Source organism: Dromaius novaehollandiae, chromosome 1 (genome assembly GCF_036370855.1).
Source record: "Dromaius novaehollandiae isolate bDroNov1 chromosome 1, bDroNov1.hap1, whole genome shotgun sequence".
In the NCBI taxonomy this organism is placed as follows: Eukaryota; Metazoa; Chordata; class Aves; order Casuariiformes; family Dromaiidae; genus Dromaius; species Dromaius novaehollandiae.
This window is the reverse complement of record NC_088098.1, coordinates 68,600,006-68,617,087: the sequence shown is the minus strand read 5'-3', so window position 1 is coordinate 68,617,087 and position 17,082 is coordinate 68,600,006. Positions and strand designations below refer to the sequence as shown.

The 17,082-nt window shown below is 37.8% G+C and overlaps 1 protein-coding gene across 13 annotated transcripts in view; it reads right to left on the bottom strand.

The window, feature by feature from the left end:
* PLEKHA5 (pleckstrin homology domain containing A5) overlaps positions 1 to 17,082 on the bottom strand; it is a 173,469-nt gene that overhangs the window by 82,912 nt on the left and 73,475 nt on the right. For 8 of the 13 annotated variants that reach the window (XM_064515670.1, XM_064515736.1, XM_064515685.1 and 5 more), the window contains exon 4: positions 14,321 to 14,557. The exons of the other annotated variants lie outside the window; for them this stretch is intronic. In XM_064515670.1, the coding sequence (XP_064371740.1) occupies positions 14,321 to 14,557 (237 nt within the window). The remainder of the gene's footprint in view (positions 1 to 14,320; positions 14,558 to 17,082) is intronic. 13 annotated transcript variants of the gene reach the window in all.

Here is a 17,082-nt window from a genome sequence, read left to right as displayed (position 1 = left end):
TGCCAGGCTTTGAAGAGAGGTTTGGTGGAACTGTATCGTTTTGCCTTGCAAAACTAGCTAAGCACATCAGTAATCAAAATCTGATACGCATTAATAAAGGTAGTCAAATATCTTAGTTCCCATGATAATTTTCTCCTTTGGCCAAATTTCTAAGGATATATTTCCCTTAACCCATCTGCTATTATTTATGATTACTGTCTGTATTTTTTTCTAAAGATTATGTGAAACCCAGCTATCAATGAAGCAAACCCCGTTTTTATCTTAGCCAACATAACATGCTGTAGGAGTTTAACAGCATAACACTGTTCAGGTAAGTACATGACTTCCATGCTTGCTTGATCGCTTTCCCAATGCCTTATAAGCTGGCATACTCCCACAAGCACATCTCCAGTAAAAACAGCCATTTTTATTAAATATCAACACACTTCTATTAATTACATTGTACAACTTTTAAAAGCAAGCCACCCTTATCAAACTCTGTTATAGCAGAATACATTAGTCATAGCTAAAAATTTTCTCAGTCTGCTGGGGGAAGAAAAAGGACTTGCAAATTTCTGCAGAGTAAATACATTTTCTTCTGAAAAATCTTTAGAAATACTTCTTTTAACAATTTGACAGAAGAAAGCAGCTGAAGCACTGGTGTGTCCACTTGCGAATCAGTTTTAACTGTGCAACCACATTCAGCCAAGTCCCGTATTTCAGGCTTTCCCTCACAATAGATCTTCTTCTGAAGAAGAAAAGGTACACGCTGAAACTTTACAAAAATAATTATTCTAAGGATGAATGGTCACCACTAACACTTCAATCACAGGTCTTCTTAAAGCCTTTGTAACGATTTAACTGAATAATCTTGGTGGTCCGCTGGCAGAGCATATGCAAATATGCGTACCAGGTCCCACATCGTAATTAATTAAAGATCACCCTGTGTGTGGGCCTGCATTCAGCACAGACAAAAGAGTACAAACTCTATTAAAAATATTCCTTGTTTATGATGTGAAGTTCAAGTGTATAGACAGTCGGGACATAAAGCGCGCCGCTGAACTGGAACGCTGCACACGTCAGCTGCAGCCTCCAAGGTCCGAGGGCACAGCTGAACTGTGTGCAACTGCTGTTCCTGTCGCTGCGTTAGGGCTCAGCTTCGGGAGCCCATCACTCCAGGAGAATGTCATAGCCTTGGCAGAACAGCAGCACGTTCACTTAAATGGCTCAGAAAGACTGAAATGTTGGCAACAAATACCAACGGGTTTGCATTTGTTTGAAATCACAAGTAGGTCGGAAATGATTTCCTACTTTCTCCACACACTGACATACTTTAAAAAACTTTTTGTTTTTCTGGAAACATTCACACTTAATGCTCATCTGCTTGCAGTTAACATTCGTGTGCTCACATTTCAGATTAAAGATCTTGGAGGAGAGAATAAAAATGTATTTTAGCCTAGAAGTGTGGACACCAATCAAGCTTGTGGGGAACCTTGACATAATGATAGCTATCTGTAGAGAACTGATCTAACTACAAAAAGGCCGCATTTCCGCTCTTTCCTCTGCTTTCAAATGCATCATTCCACACGATTCTTCATCTTATTACCTTCAAGTATTGCTAAAAATTAGACAGGCTTCAACGCTTCCGCAAATACTACTTTTCAGGAAAAATGCCATTATAAGATTAACCACCAAAAATTCTGAAGGGTTGGGAAACGTCATACTTCAGTGTGGCGTTAATTTTTCTTAGGCCTTCCCCTTGCATGTCTGCACAAGTCACCACCAGGGACAGAACGCCAGATTCGACGGACCTGAAGCCTGATCTGCTATGACAGCTCTTACGCTCCTATGGCGAGTTTAACTTTGACTGTCAGAATAAGTGACTGTCTATGACTAATTGTTGCTGTTAATGTTAAGAACACCTGTCAGCAATTATCAAAAAACAACCCTTTATGGAGCTGAATCCATCTTCCATGCTGTTTAATATTATTAGGCTTCAGCCGTAATTCCTAGCTTTGTTGCATATGATCAGAAAGCAATGGGAGCTCTATAGAGAAGAGGCATGTCAACCTGAACACAAAATGAAGTACTGTTTCCTTTAGGTAGCATTTTAGCAGTTTTTACTCTACATTTTCCCATCTCAATGCTAAGTTTCATATGAAAGAAACTGACACCACAGTTCAGACAAACTTCTGAAGCAGCAGCAGTAATTTATGACATGTTCGGCAACATTATTATTCATTGCTAGGCAAGGAAGCAGGACAGCTGAAGGGTAAGGACAAAATACATTCTTCATAGATTCAAAATATTTAGCTTTTCTTAAATAAACAAAAGAAAAAAATGTGATAAGCACAGAAACACAGTAATTTAGCAAAAGCAAACAAACTATTAAAATAAAGTGTCCTTTCTTTTAAGAAGTACTGGCTTGCACTACATGGGAAAACTGATTATTTACATGTTTTAATGCATCCAGTCAGGTATTTCAAAAGGTGAATGGGCCAAAATAAGCACCATAAGAACACAGTCATTTAGGTAATGGGTTACATCATTATTCAGTTTATCAGATGAAATTTTAGTGCTCCACCTGATTAAGAGTTAATGCCCACCACCCAGTGCTTAAATACAGATTGTCAATCACTTTGATGCCTGCTGGTTTTGTCTAATCAAACCATTGGCTCTAAATTTTTGAAATTTCTACTTGACAAAATCGTTTCTTGGCTCTCTCCCCTTGTATTTTCATATCTTTGGTTTCAACACCTACACAGATTGTTCTGCAGATTGTACCCTGTTCTTTCATAAATGCAGAGGAATGACTATAGCTTATTTACAAAATGAATCATCAGCAGATTTTATGGATATGCAGGAAACTCACAGCCAAAGAATATTACAATTGAATCTCTTAATTTTACATCCTGACCCTCACAACAGTATCCTGACCACACAATACAACTGAAATAACACTTCATTTTTATTAAGAACTACTCTAGACCCAGGAACCTGCACTCTTTCAAAGAATGGCACAGTGGGTTGTCTTTTCCAATTACAATTATAGGTTAATTGCACAAATACAAAAAAAAAACACCCTCTGGGGCAGTACTTCTTGAAGAGACATGATGCAACTGATAACCCTGTCAGGATTTTCTTGCACCTGGGGGAAGCAGCAGCAGGCATTAAGTTCATAACTCGGTGGGAGCCAGAAGCAGGGAGCGGTTTTCTTGCACAGATGCTTTTTACAAGCTACTGTGAGACTCCAAGCTCCTGGAAGTGCAGCATGCCATTCAAAGTCTATATGCAAGCCGTCTTTGGCCAACTTTTGGTAGGCTGCTCACCCGCATGTTGAGTAATACAGGTTAACAGCATCAGTGACATCTTCTTGAGTTTTAATCCCAAGAGCCAGAGTTTTCTGATGTGAAGAACACACACTGCCATGGGCCACAAAATGAATGTAATGCAGAGGCAGCTGTAACACTGCATATGAAATGCAGCCCACAACCTGCAACTGCAGCAGAGGAATGCAGGCACCTGGCTTTTGCGCTGGCACTGCTTGTGCCTGGCCAACCTGGCCAACAGTAACAGCTGCTGTCTGTGCTGATATGCTCTGTGCAGGTCTACGTCTTCTGCCTAAGCTGGGTCTTGGGGCCACATTTTTACCTTAAAACTGCCCTGAAATTATGACTAATAGCTGTAAAAAGAAAAAAAGAAAAAAGAAAAAAAAAAGGCAACCCCACTCCACTGTTCCCTCTTGTGCCAGTGCTGGTGCTCGAGCAATCATACAGTGATCTATCCAGGTCATGCAACCGAAAACGAATCACTTCTCATAGCACAAACTTCCCTGCAGGCAGATAATATAAGATGTGGTATGGGGAAATGGATCTGTCCTTTTTGACAGCAGCCAACTATTGTGTTGGCTCAACTATATCCTCAGTGTCAAATTGGCAAACGTGATGCTTTTATGTTAGAGCAGTACATCTGTGCTGGAGATTTGTAACAGTATAATTATAGGAAGAAAAAATCCTGGTGCAGACTCTCCCTTCATGAAGCCAGCCTTTACGTAAGGATGACAAATTAATTTGTTTCAATGCTTCAGAGTAAAAGGTCAGGGACAAAGGAACACTTAGATGGCATAGATCCACATTCATAATGTCAAAGCCATTTCAGTGACTTTTTAAATGACAAAAGGGAAAAAAATAAACATCCCACATAACACCCTCTCTATATTGGTGGGAATATTTTATCTAACTTCATTAAGAACTTGTTTTAGTTTTTCTTACATTGAAACTGTCTTTAAAAAGAGTTTTAAAGGACTAGTAAATCATAGTCAACAAGATAAATTAACTGCAGTTTACCATATGGAGCATTACTCATTTCTCATTTTACCACTAGAAAACATGAACATAAGGAAGAGATTTGTGAAGCAGTGATTTTTCATAGAGACACAAAAATGAAAACTCCTTGCCTCAATTTTTTCTTTCCAGATTACAGACATTCTTAAAGAAAAGCAGATTTTAGGCTGTATTTCAAAGCTATAATATAGAGTATTTGTAAAGAATGATGTTTTTACAGTATCTCTCACCTTACAGAATGTTTCCAGAGCTAGCAACTTCGGACATATTTCAGACCTATAAAGTAATTTATGCTACACGGAATTTTCACAGATCTCCAGCTACCCAACACAATGCTACATGCTGTGTGCCTTCTAACACTAAATTGTTTCAGAATGGCTCTTCTTCTGGTATCTGAGTCCTAGCATCTTTACAGGTACCTGGCTTCTGTGTGTGGGTGTGTATGCCCCCTCTCTTTGCATTAAAGTGTTTTTTGGTTTTTTTTGAGGGGGGCTGTTTTTTCTTTTTTCTTTTTTTAATATATCTACTTTCTGTAAGTTTATTTTATTTTACTATTGATATGAAGAGTGAAAAAAGCCTTGAGTTTGCACTAAAAGGATTCCTTGCTTTTCCTGGATAAAAAGAACATTGTTCACTTTTTTTGTTTTAAACTCCGATTCCCACTGTGTCCACCACAGATTCAGGCATAGCGTATTGATCACACAACAGGTATTGCAGACCAGCTCTAACTCCCTATTAGCACTGTATTGTGCACACTTGCTCTGATTGACACAGCGATGAAATATCCAAACTAGGCTCCTGTGTAGAGCTTTATATACATTTACGCTACTCCTTAATGGTAGATGTTAAAATAAAAATGTCATATGAAGACCTAGCCTTAACAATCTTTTTGTATCATGTTTAGGATTGACCATTCAATAAGCATTAAGAGATCATAAAACAATGACAACTTTAAAAACTGCGACTCCATAACTCAGGTCTTCACTTGGAATTAGCTCCTTTTTATAGATACCAGCGATTCTTTTTCTATCCCATTTGAGTCTCAAAGAGATCACTGCAGCATATCATAAAGCAAGGGTCCTGAATCTCAAAGATGGAAGGTTGGGGCAGGGGGAGAGGAGAGAATTCAATAGCAATATGTCATTCTGCATGAAAAAAAACGGTAGAGGAATAAGTCTGGTGGTATATGAAATCAAAATGCCACTTGAATGACTCTCCCACAGAGGATCTATGTGTGGAGTTACTGACTTCGTTTGGGAAGTTTCTAGCTGTCCACTGACTGCATCATGAGTTAATGCTCAATTTGCAAACTATTCCCGGGGCTCCCTGCTGCCTAGGGCCAGGGGGCTGAAAGAGCCCTGCCAATGCAGAGTCAGCACAAAGCCTGCCGCTGCCCCCTCGCTCTGCAAGCACTGCCCCAGGAGGCCCTCAGGGCTGCAGGTGGCCCCCAGGCTACCACCTGCATAGCCCCTGCTCACATTCCTTAATGATGCTCTGGAAAGAGGTGAAGGGAGACACACAAAAAAATTCCAATTTATTTCAGTGCTGTGTATTGAAGCGCATCTTTAATTTCATCAGAAGTTCTGTTTTGGAAATGACGTACATAAAGCAGTACTACTTTTTTCTTGTTTTCAGATCTATGAAGACCTGAAAGAGTTGTGTGGGTATTTAAAAAAAAACCCACAAAACAAAAAACATGATTTTGTTCTTGAGTTTCTGATAATAAAAACAGATCTTGCTAAGCTTTATGGATAGCTATAGAACATGTACAACATTAATACTTCAGAAACGAGAAGAATGAAAATTGACAAGGAAGGAGCTTTTGTAAGAACATTCAAATGGCTTTTTTTTATACTACTCTAACTTTTATAATACATTAATCTTTTGCACAAATAGCATCTTTGTAAGAATCAACAGCATCAATACTTTAATGCAACAGAGTTAAATATATTCCCCAGACCGCCTTCTAATCCTCTACTAAAAACAGGAAAGATTAGCAGTGATTGATAACTGTGAGGTAAAAACATCCAAATCAAACAATTCAACCTACTTTATGCATTTTTAAGGAGCAGAAAATGCACGAGACAAAATGTCTGTATGCAGATCAGTTTTACAGCTAAAATTTATTTTCCCCTTTACATGGATACTTCTGGCCCTGAAAAAGTGATTGATATTGGTACATAGCAATGTTATTTAATGATTTAATGTTAAACCAAAAGTCAGACCCCATACTATGTATTTTAAATGAAAAAAACCCCATGATTTTCACAAAATAAATGTTTTTACTACTTAGCAAAAAAGAAAAAAGTTCTAGAAGATGAAAGCCTACAGATAAATAACAAAACATTAAGGCCAAGCAATACATTCAATTTCACCAAGACCAAGTCAGAGAAAGTAGGAACACTTACCATGAATGTTGGTCCTACCTTTCTTTATTAATAAATAGGCAGAAGGCATTTTGTGGTAAAGAATCTGTTCAAAGCTCATTGCTTTAAACCTACTTCAGAGCTCAGGCCCTCCCCCTGAATATAAACACCAAACTATAAGCTTTTAAAAATTTCTGGGGGAGTTTCCCCCTTGTCTTCCCCCTTCTCTTTTTCATACTCAAATTTGTTTCCACAGCCAGATAAGAAAAAAATACAGACCACACTGAATGTTCAGAGTTCTGAACATGGTTTTGTTCCGGGCACTCAAAACACACAATTTAGGGATACTATATCTTGGATAAAATACTAGTTTCAACAACAGAAGAAATATGTTTGCCCTAGGGGGAAAAAGATTGCTTTGACTGGCTCAGTTAAAAAGCAAAGACAGAAATATTTTAAAATCACCTGGCCAGGTAATGTGCACCTTTAAATATGTCAAAATATTCCTCATTTAGCTTATGCTAGTTATCCACACATGTCAGTCAAGATACACTTCTCAAGATCTATAAACATTCGCTCGTGTGCACTTTTGTCTCCTTAAAATAAAACAAATAAATAATAAAAAAACGTAATCCTGCAAACGGATAGGAAAATTATGAGCAAGTCTGTTACTGCTATAGGTAGGAAAAAGTAACTGGAAAATTCCAGCCGTCACCACACTAACTCAGTCTAATAGGAGACTATGGCACTATTCAGTTAACCACAAAACCAGCAAGATTCATGTTAACAATTACGTGAAAAAGCTAACCTATGTAATAAGTATTCTCACATCTATGTTTAAGAAAGGCCCCTCTCACTTCACTCCCCCCCCCCCTTTTTTTTTTAAAACTGGAAATCATTTAAGCAGGTTGCCCTGATTTATTTAAGAATACAGCGGCATGTTTTCTTGCGATAAAGAAAAGCACCAAACTGGAAGTTTATGCACAAACCTAAATTCTAGTCAGCAGAACAGCACCATAGCTGTTTTTGTCACTCAGCTTACATAGCTCCTAACCTAGAATTTTACCAAAACCTGTTTTTGCATAAAACTTCTCTGTTCTTTTCCACGTAATAGAACATTCAACACTTTTACATATACAGAAAAGCACAACACACTTAAAATACTTTGGAAGACATAGTCAGAAGCTCTGATATAATTGCCTACAAAAATCTATCCAGGCTAAGCCCAAATTATATTAAAAAAGCAATAAAATCAGTGATAAAAAATAACTGATTTATCAAGCTTAAAAAGGCTAAGGTATGGTAAGAATATCACACCAAAATTACACATTAAAATTAATTTCGGAAGTTTTAATGACGTAACGTGTATTTGTGACAAGACAGTTTAAAAAGCATTTCCCACAGCTCATTGCTTTTGGTTCTGCATGGAAGGCAACCATTTACATGAAGAGTCAGAGCTACAGAGAAACTTATGTTCGTAGTAATCTGCCAAATCACACCTATCATAAATATAACAATTCTGTATCTGCAATATGATATTACTGCACTACTATACCATAAAAATTGTCAGTTGATGCATTAATGGAGTTATCCCAAGCACTAGTTTCTGAAAGCTAACATATTACATCCACCTAGCTATCTATAGCACTGATTCAGATCATCTAGATTTCAATCTGGAACTGATTTCCTGCCGGAAATCAATACCTAACTTTCACCAAGACAAGTTGCGCTACTGTCCAGGAACTCCGAACAGCTGAGTAAGATATCTTTAGGTCTATTCATCCATCAAGACTTGCCATTCTCAAAAAGAAAAAAACAGAAACCAAAAGCAACACAGTGAAACTCTAGACTTTCATCACAAAATACTTTTGTGAAGATAGTTGTGCTATAATTTTCTAGCTATACAATGGAAGATTATCAGCATTAAAAGAAAAACTCTTTCAAAATTGGGATCTGCCAAGATTTCTGGACGTAGCAATACTGCAGAACTTTTAGAATTAACTAAGTGCTAGGGGAGAGAAGACACGTAAACGTCTATTTCTTCGGCAATAAGAAAACAGTTACCATGAGGTAGAAATTGAAGTATATTTCAGTTATTTAAAACAGATTACAAATATATATATATATATATTTTTTTTTTTAACTAAGTAATTTTTATGCTGACAGGTATTGTGGCTCAATGTATGACATTCCCATAGAAACAAACATACATCTTGGCAGATTCTACTTACATAAACTCACTGAAAATGCAACTATTTTTCCATTTGGTTCCCCCCTACACTCACACACAACCCCCAAAATAACATTTGTAAAATGTTATTAAAACTATTATACTGCCCTAAAAGCTGTATGTTAAATTAAGTTAACTTACAACTGTCTATTTTGAGAGTACTTCCATTCAGTGCTGCACACTGATTAAAAAAAGCTCAAATTCCTGCAACATTCAATGTCTTAAACATGTAATCTTGTAGACTAGCACATCTGAATAAAAACCTTGGAAGTTATACACAGTTCCTGAAAGTAATAAATCAGTAAACACTTGACGTCTACCTAAAATTAGATTACCATTTAAAACATTAACTTTGAAATTTATAAATGTTCTATGTTGCTTCATATACATTGTGAATTACTGAATGCTGGATTTAAAAAAGTGTTTTTCCAAAGAAGGAGGAGAACCTTTATGCTTAAAGAAAGCAGTTAAAATGTATGCCAAAGAACAAGAATTACTCACCAGTCTCCAGGGAAATTCATTCTTTACCAAAAGCTTGACACACAAACACCACCACCACCACGCCACGATGTGAGGTAAAGCCCTTTTTGTCTTTGAAACTGCTCCCCGGTGAGCACTGCACTACCCTGACCCGGAGAAAAAGCAGCGTAGCTGTCAGGACTCCCAGCCTCGGGAGAAAGCTGATCCTCCAGTGATGTCACGTACTCCTGAAATGTCACTGCAGCCCCAGACTACCGACTCCATTCCACCCATAAAATCGTTATTTCCAAACGTTGGAAAACAAAACATACTCAACAGCAGAATTAAATTTCAACAGGAGCCAAGACCAAAGATTTTAACAGTATGTCATGGGTTAGACAAAACATTAGAGTCAGGAAAAGTGAAAAAACAGATGCTGGCTACATTGTCTGAATACGTTCTTCCAATTTACCTTCAACATGCAGAAAGTTTGTATTTGGTGCACATGTATTCATAAAACAGAGAGATGACATTGCCTGAGATGGACAGGAAGAGGAAAGACTAGTACTGAACAACACAGCGCCGGACATCACTCTTCAGGACAGAAAGCCAGATGAAGGGAAGAGCACTGGAAGATGGACACCAAGGGGCAAAGCTGCCAAAAGGATTCTGGCTTATCCACCTCCAAGTTTCTCGACTCCGCTTGGTGGCCCTCAGCACAGCCACCTTTCTCATGCTCTTGGCCTCCTTCTGCCGCAGCATTTGCCTCTCCATCCTTTCCCTTATCCTGCATGCAGGAGGCCTTGCCCCGGTCACGGAGTACCAGGGAGCGCTACAGGGTGCAGTCTGAGAAACTCAAAAAAGACTTGCTTCTGCTGTTGGGAAACAAAAGCCTAGGAGACTGAATGAAAGTCAGTGGAAAATAATCCTTGTATGCCAAGGTCAGGAACTTTGATATCAGAATGGATGCATCCGAGCTACTAATGTAGGATGTGAAACTATATGCACTGTGAAGAACACCACAGAAAGAAGAATGATTGAAACAGAGATACTGAAGGAAATTTATATACAGAAGAAAAGTACAGAGCAACCAGTCTATTTTAAAAGTATAAAAAGGAGGTGAACAGCATGAATGAACTAAGTGTTGAGAAAAATCTACTTTTATAAAAGTAAAAAATAAAAAAAACACCCACACAGAAGTGTGTGTTGCAAGAACAGCTAGGGTCTACTACAGATCCCCAAAGTTCGCCCTGGGGAAAGATTCTTCTGTATAAAAATAATGAAGTATCAAAGATTGTCTTCCTGAACAATTTTAAATTTATATCACACATTTTTAAGACAGCCCACAGATATTAAACAGTCCTGAACTAATGTCATGCTAATTTACATTTGGTTAGTAAGCAACAGGGCCAATATATGGGAAATACTGCCTTCAGTCAACTAGACTGAGAACTACGCAAGCCCTTCAGTACAGACAAAGTCTGAAATTCTTGACAGTAAAATTAGTAAAATTTTCTGAGACCTGTAAAGAGAAGAATCAAGGGAGAGGTTCCAAATTCAACAAGATAATTAACTACTTTTTAAAAATGATGTGACATGAATAAGAAGAGAAATTCTAAGGAAAGGAGAAGAAGAACAAACCAAAAACCAAGTATTAGACTTTCAAAGTAAAAAAGTAGCAACTTGAGTTAAGCACTGAAGACAACTCTTCAGGCAAAAGAATAAGGAAAGAAAAAAATTGAACCAGTATGCAGCGAGAAATGAGAGCTAGCCAAGATGGGGTCCAAAAACTGAGTAATATTCTACCTCAATTTTCAGCATGAACAATATCAGTCATGGGAGCTGAGAGGCAAAATGAACTAATGGAACTAAAATGCACGGAAACAGACTACCATTGACATAGGGAAGAAAATGGCTAAAGAGAAGAAGCCAAACGCAGAAACAGGACTAACTGACGTAAAGAAGGCTACTGCCAGAATTCATTTCTGGACAACAGAAGAGGGCTGACTTAAAATTAGCATTTTCATTAGTAATTTAAAAAAAAAAAGTAATGAAGCGTGCTGGTGACACAGAGCCAAGGGACAACAGATATATAATTCATATTTGATGAAGTATGAGAAACAGATGAGTTTCATACAGAAAGAAATGAATAACCACGAAGAGGGAGCAATAAGTGGAAGAAAATTCAAGAATACAAATGTAAGGTCATATCCTTAGCTAACAAAAGTATCAGTTACAAGACAGACAACTGAAAACAATTACTGAGGAGAGCATCTAGTATGTATCCAGCTGGTTGGAACCCAAGATCTCTATATCCTGACTACTTCTAAAGTAAAACATGCAGAAGTCGGCACCTCCCAGTGAAAATTTTTTGACACTCCCCCCTGCCCCAACGGTCAACAACCTGAGAAGGGCTGAAAGACAGTGCAATCAGAATATTTTTATGAATTATTTCATGTGACTATTCCAATTAATTAGTAGTATCTATTACATTAAACTAGAACAAAAATAAAAGTTTACCAGCATGACTGTGCAGGCTATGCAAGAAGACTACGAGAATGTCTTATTCAGCCTAGCAGCATGAAGTGCTACAGGACTACACTGTACAAAGATGACGGAAAACTGTATAGATATATACCAGGAAAGGTAAACAAACTTCAAGCCAGAAGAAACAGATATAAATTGTCTGTGAAATGCAAGCTGGAAATAAAGGGTTTTAAAACAATGCTGGTCGTCTTAATGGGCGAGATTATATATAACCGTTTTTCTGTGACAGAGAAGGTAGCCTCAAAATCCACAAATGTTCACCTTTTAGTTAAGTCATCTATTTTAAAACAATTTCACCCATCTGTCATACTTAGAAAGGCAAAAGTCAATGGCTCAAAAATTGAGCAGAAGTGTTTCCAGTACTCAAGAGAGATCTGGAATAAGAGATTTGAAGCCAAAAAGCATTCCAGAAACCAGTTGGAAAATTAATGAGAGTTTTTGCCATCAGTCACATCATAACTGGCCAATACTACAAGGACCATACTTCACTCTCTCACTTGCATATTGCATGTACAAAATTGATCTTCTAGTTGAAATTAAGTTGACTTTTTTTTCTCCTTTTGTGTTATATGATAAGCTTTACAGAAGTAATTAATCCTCTGTTAGTTCCGAGGCATTAATGCCTCTCTTTGTAAGAGCTGTGCAATTTCCAGTAGAATCTAAGTTTCATTAATAACCTCCAGACCCGATTTCAGGGTAAGATTTAAAAGTAATAACACATGGCGCTTGAAGACAAAGACAAACAGGATGAAAGAAGCTGAAACAGAAAAGAACTAGGTTAGTTCCTACCCAAAAATGGTAGTTTACTATCATGTAAGGGCTAATTTTGAATGAGGGAAAAACTTAATATTAGTATTTTAATTAAACTAGCTTGCTATTTTCCAGTTTTCTGCTTTAGTAGAAAACAAAATCACTCCTTCACAGCAAAAAAACCCTAACTCTCCACTTCTGAAGAGCCTGTGAACTGAGATAGCATACAGCACTGAAGCATTTTAATCTTAAAGAATTCAGTATCATAAAAATGTAAGATAGCTGAGATTAATCCTAAAAATCTAAATCAGAGTAGAGCAACTGATCGCAATTTGTGACTGTTGAAACATATTGCCCTAGAGAGTTCTGAAGTGTTCCAGCAAACCTTATCTGAAAAGGGAATTTTCAAGTAAGGAGAAAAATGACTTTTTTCTTTGCTCAAGCAGATATAAAGATATAACAACAGAACTGCATCAAACAAGCAGGAGGGAAATAAAATTGCTTGGGACACATACGTACAGATGACCTTGACTATTTTTCCTCACAGATTTAGGTTTTTACACACATGCTAAGGTCTTTAGACATCTGGTTTAGTGAAAGTACAGTCAATAAACATAACAGTTATCTTCAGACTGTCCATAAGACAAGTACTATGCTATACAAAAACCTTGGATCAAAAAAGATTTTCCACAGAAATCAGACTGATACAAAATAAGTTGAACAAGACCTCTGGAGGTCATCTAGTCCAGTCTCATGCTTAAAGCAAAGTTAACTTCAAAATCAGATGAGGTTGCACAAGGTCTTTTCCAGTTGAGTTTCGAAAACCTTCAAGAATGACGATATCACAGCCTCTTTGTTCTTGACCACTTTGTCAATTTTTTTATCTTATCCAGTCAGAATGTACTTTATTGCAATTTATGACCACTGCCTCTTGCCCTTTCTTTGTGCACCTCTGATAAGAATCTCCCTCTGTCTTCCAAAACTGGAAACGGTATTCCAGACAGCCTTAGGAGGGATGGGCTGAGGGAAATAATCACTTCCTCGGACCTGCTGGTTACACTATTGCTAATGCAGCCAACACGTGGTTAGCCTTCACCACTGCAGCAATGGCATAACCATGATTCACGTTCAAGTTTGCTGCCCACCAGGACCCTCAGGCCATTTCCTGGGATGCTGCTCCCTAGCTGGTCAGTCAGTCCTCTCCCTGCACGCTTGCCTTGCAGTACTTGAGCCTCTTCCTGAGTGCTCATTTCTCCCCCTTGTTGAGGTCTCTATGAATGGCAGCCCTGCCATCCAGCACACTGATGCCCTCCCCAGCTCAGTGTCACCCCGGACCTTGCTAAGGGTGCATTCTGTGCCCCTGTTCAAGTTAAATTAAAGCAATTAAAGCAGCTGCTGACCAAGTTAAGCACTGTCAGTCGCAGTACCAACTCCAAGGAACACTTCTCGTGACCAGCCACCAGTTTAAGACTTCAAACCATTGATCACTACTCCTGAAGCCCAACAGTATATTCAGGGTTTTTTTTTACCCACCTTGTGGTCCATCCATCCAATTCACATCCTCTCAATCTGGCTACAAGGATAATATATGAGACTACATCAAAAGCCTTGATAAAGGTAAATGACATTCACTGCTTTGCCCTCACCCAAAGCGCCATTCATCATTGACGACAATCAAGTTGGTCAAGTATGATTTTCCTTTGATGAACCCACACTGGCTCTTTGCAGCCTTCACAGATCTGGAAACAGTTTCTATGAGAATTTGCTGCATAATGTTCCCAGAAACTGAGCTGAAGCTGACCAGGCTTGTAGTTCCTTGGATTCTCTTTTTCGCTTGTTTTGAAGATGGCTGTACTGTTTGCCTTTCTCCAGTCATCAGGGACCTTTCAAAAATGATAAAAAGCAGTCTCATAATGATGCTAAGCAAGCTGGCTGATGTCATCAGATGCATACTGTCTGGTTCAACAGACTTGTACATGTTTGGCTGGCTTAAGTAGCAACAAGGTACCTATTTTCTTGCACAGGAAAAAATAAACAGCAAGCTGCTCATCTGCACTAGACCAAAGAACTATCTTTACAAAAGATAACATAAAGCAGTAGAAGCAGGCTGAAGGAGTTCTTGAAGAAGCAGAATATTACAACTGTTGAATAACAGAAGATAAAACCTTATGGACTGCATTGTGTGGATACTAACCAAGTTTAGACAAGATGCATCAGTGATACTCACTACTTTTAAATGACAGTTAAGCTCAGCTGAATGACAGGTCCCAGAAGCCTGGTTGTTCACAGCAACATAGATGAGACCTACTTAAACCTTGAGCTTCCGTGAAGTGCAAAGCTTGTTTTATTATTACATGTAGTATGTAAAATAAATAAGGAGAAAAATATTGTCTAGATTACAGGATTCTTGGAATAAAAAGGTGCTGAACTGTTTCTTTCTAAAATGGTTATGTTCCTACAAGGGGGAGGGATGGGGGGAAGCCTTGAGGCAGCTCACATCTGCCAAAACAAGAGGTGGAACAACAAATGACCCTATGGCCTCAAAGAGAAGATATCAGTGGATCTGGCTACAACTAAACTGCTTGTGTGCCCCAGGATCTACTGGCTGGCTAGAGGATATAGCAGAAATAGTAATAAACTTCTGTAAATCAATGATTGAAAGCACTGATGTGCTACTCTAATATTCAGCTTGTTCTGCTTAGTTTAAGAATTATATACCATGAACAAAAATATTAATGAATTCTGAAGTAGGAATTTTGACTGTTTGCTGTTGGCAGAACAGAAGGAACAAGTTCTTCCAAAGGAGAAGGCCAGTCCTGGCTTACAACTGGAATGTCTTGTTCTGGCCCAAATATCAAACAGGCTAAATATACACAGTAGGAGCATTACTAGTTCAGCAATCTCAGCAGGGAAGGCAAGGACTGAACAGCCTTTAGGACACTTTTCTCCAATACAAGTGACATACAAATGCTGACAGAGAACCTTAAATAAATGTAACATATTCACTGTGGTTTGTCTGGGAATAAACGGATTCAACCTCTACAGCTGCTAGCCTTTCTAGAATAATGTGTTTATAGTACCCTACATGTATACACCCTTTGATTTTAAGCTACGCAATTAAAAAGAAACAACAAAAATGAAATTGTCTCTTCCTTTCCAATGCTCTTAGTTGAAGAGCATTGTGAAGAGTATTTTTAGGTTAACTTCTGGAGGACCAGAAGGATCTTTCAAATCTGTGTTACAGCAACAGCCATCTGTATATTACTTTTTTTTTTTAAAGTATGTTCTGCTCAGCTATAGCACTGTCTATTAAATAAAGCAAACTGCATGCCAATCCAAGCGATGCAGTCTCTCTCACATATATATATATATGAAATTCTATAAATATATGTATTTGTGTGTGTGTGTGTGTGTGTGTGTATATATATGCGCAACATACATATATATAATCTCATGCTGAAAGTGCTTGTCATTAGGTATGGCTGTAACAGAATTTCAGAGAATTTCAGAATCCTCCTTAAACCTACATCAGCCACAATCTAATCTTTATACTAAAGAGGCTATTTTCTAGCTATTTTCTACAGGCTATTTTCTTCCCTTCCTTTTCTAAAGCATACTTCATGATGTTTATACAGCATAAATATGAAATGTGTCTATTTCCAAAAAAACCATGAAATTATTTAAGACTTTTATTCACTATAAAACAGGCTTTCAAACATAAGCCGGTAGTGAAGACTCTCCACAGAGTTTAGCTCAGCGCTAAAAGCGGAATCTTCCAGTGCAGAAGACGAATGTTCTTACTCCGTTCCCTAAAGCCTGTGACAGTCTTCTGCTCCCCCCAGTGGCAAAAAAGATTAGTCCAAAAAGATACCACTCAACAAGTGCCATTTCCTCACATAATACAGTTCTTGAAGGTTCTTCAAAACTAGAATTGAAGGAAAAACAAAGATTTTGATCTACAAAAAATAAACAGAAGTCTAAATCAACATTCATCCTGAACCCATATTTATGCAAAAAGGTTGCAAGAACAGATATGTATAAATTATCTGATAATGAAAGCAGATTTTAAATTAATCTATAATCCTAAAGTTGACAGGCATTTTCTCAGATAATGATAAAGAAAAAAAGGCATCTTTAAGAAGACAAATACTTTCGATGAAAGTATCAGTAGCAATCTTCTATTTTAAAAACTAGTTAGGGACTAGACACAGAAAGCTGCTAGCACGCTGACACCAAGAGTCGCTAAGTATCTACCCTTCTTAGGAGTCTTTCTGATGGGAATATGTGAGGGATACTTCATCATAAGCTTTAAAATTTTTTTTTTTTAAGTAAGCATATTAAAAAACAGTATTTTCTGAAAGCTAAATCAAATAAATTTTTTAAAAACAATTCTGATATTTAGTCTAAC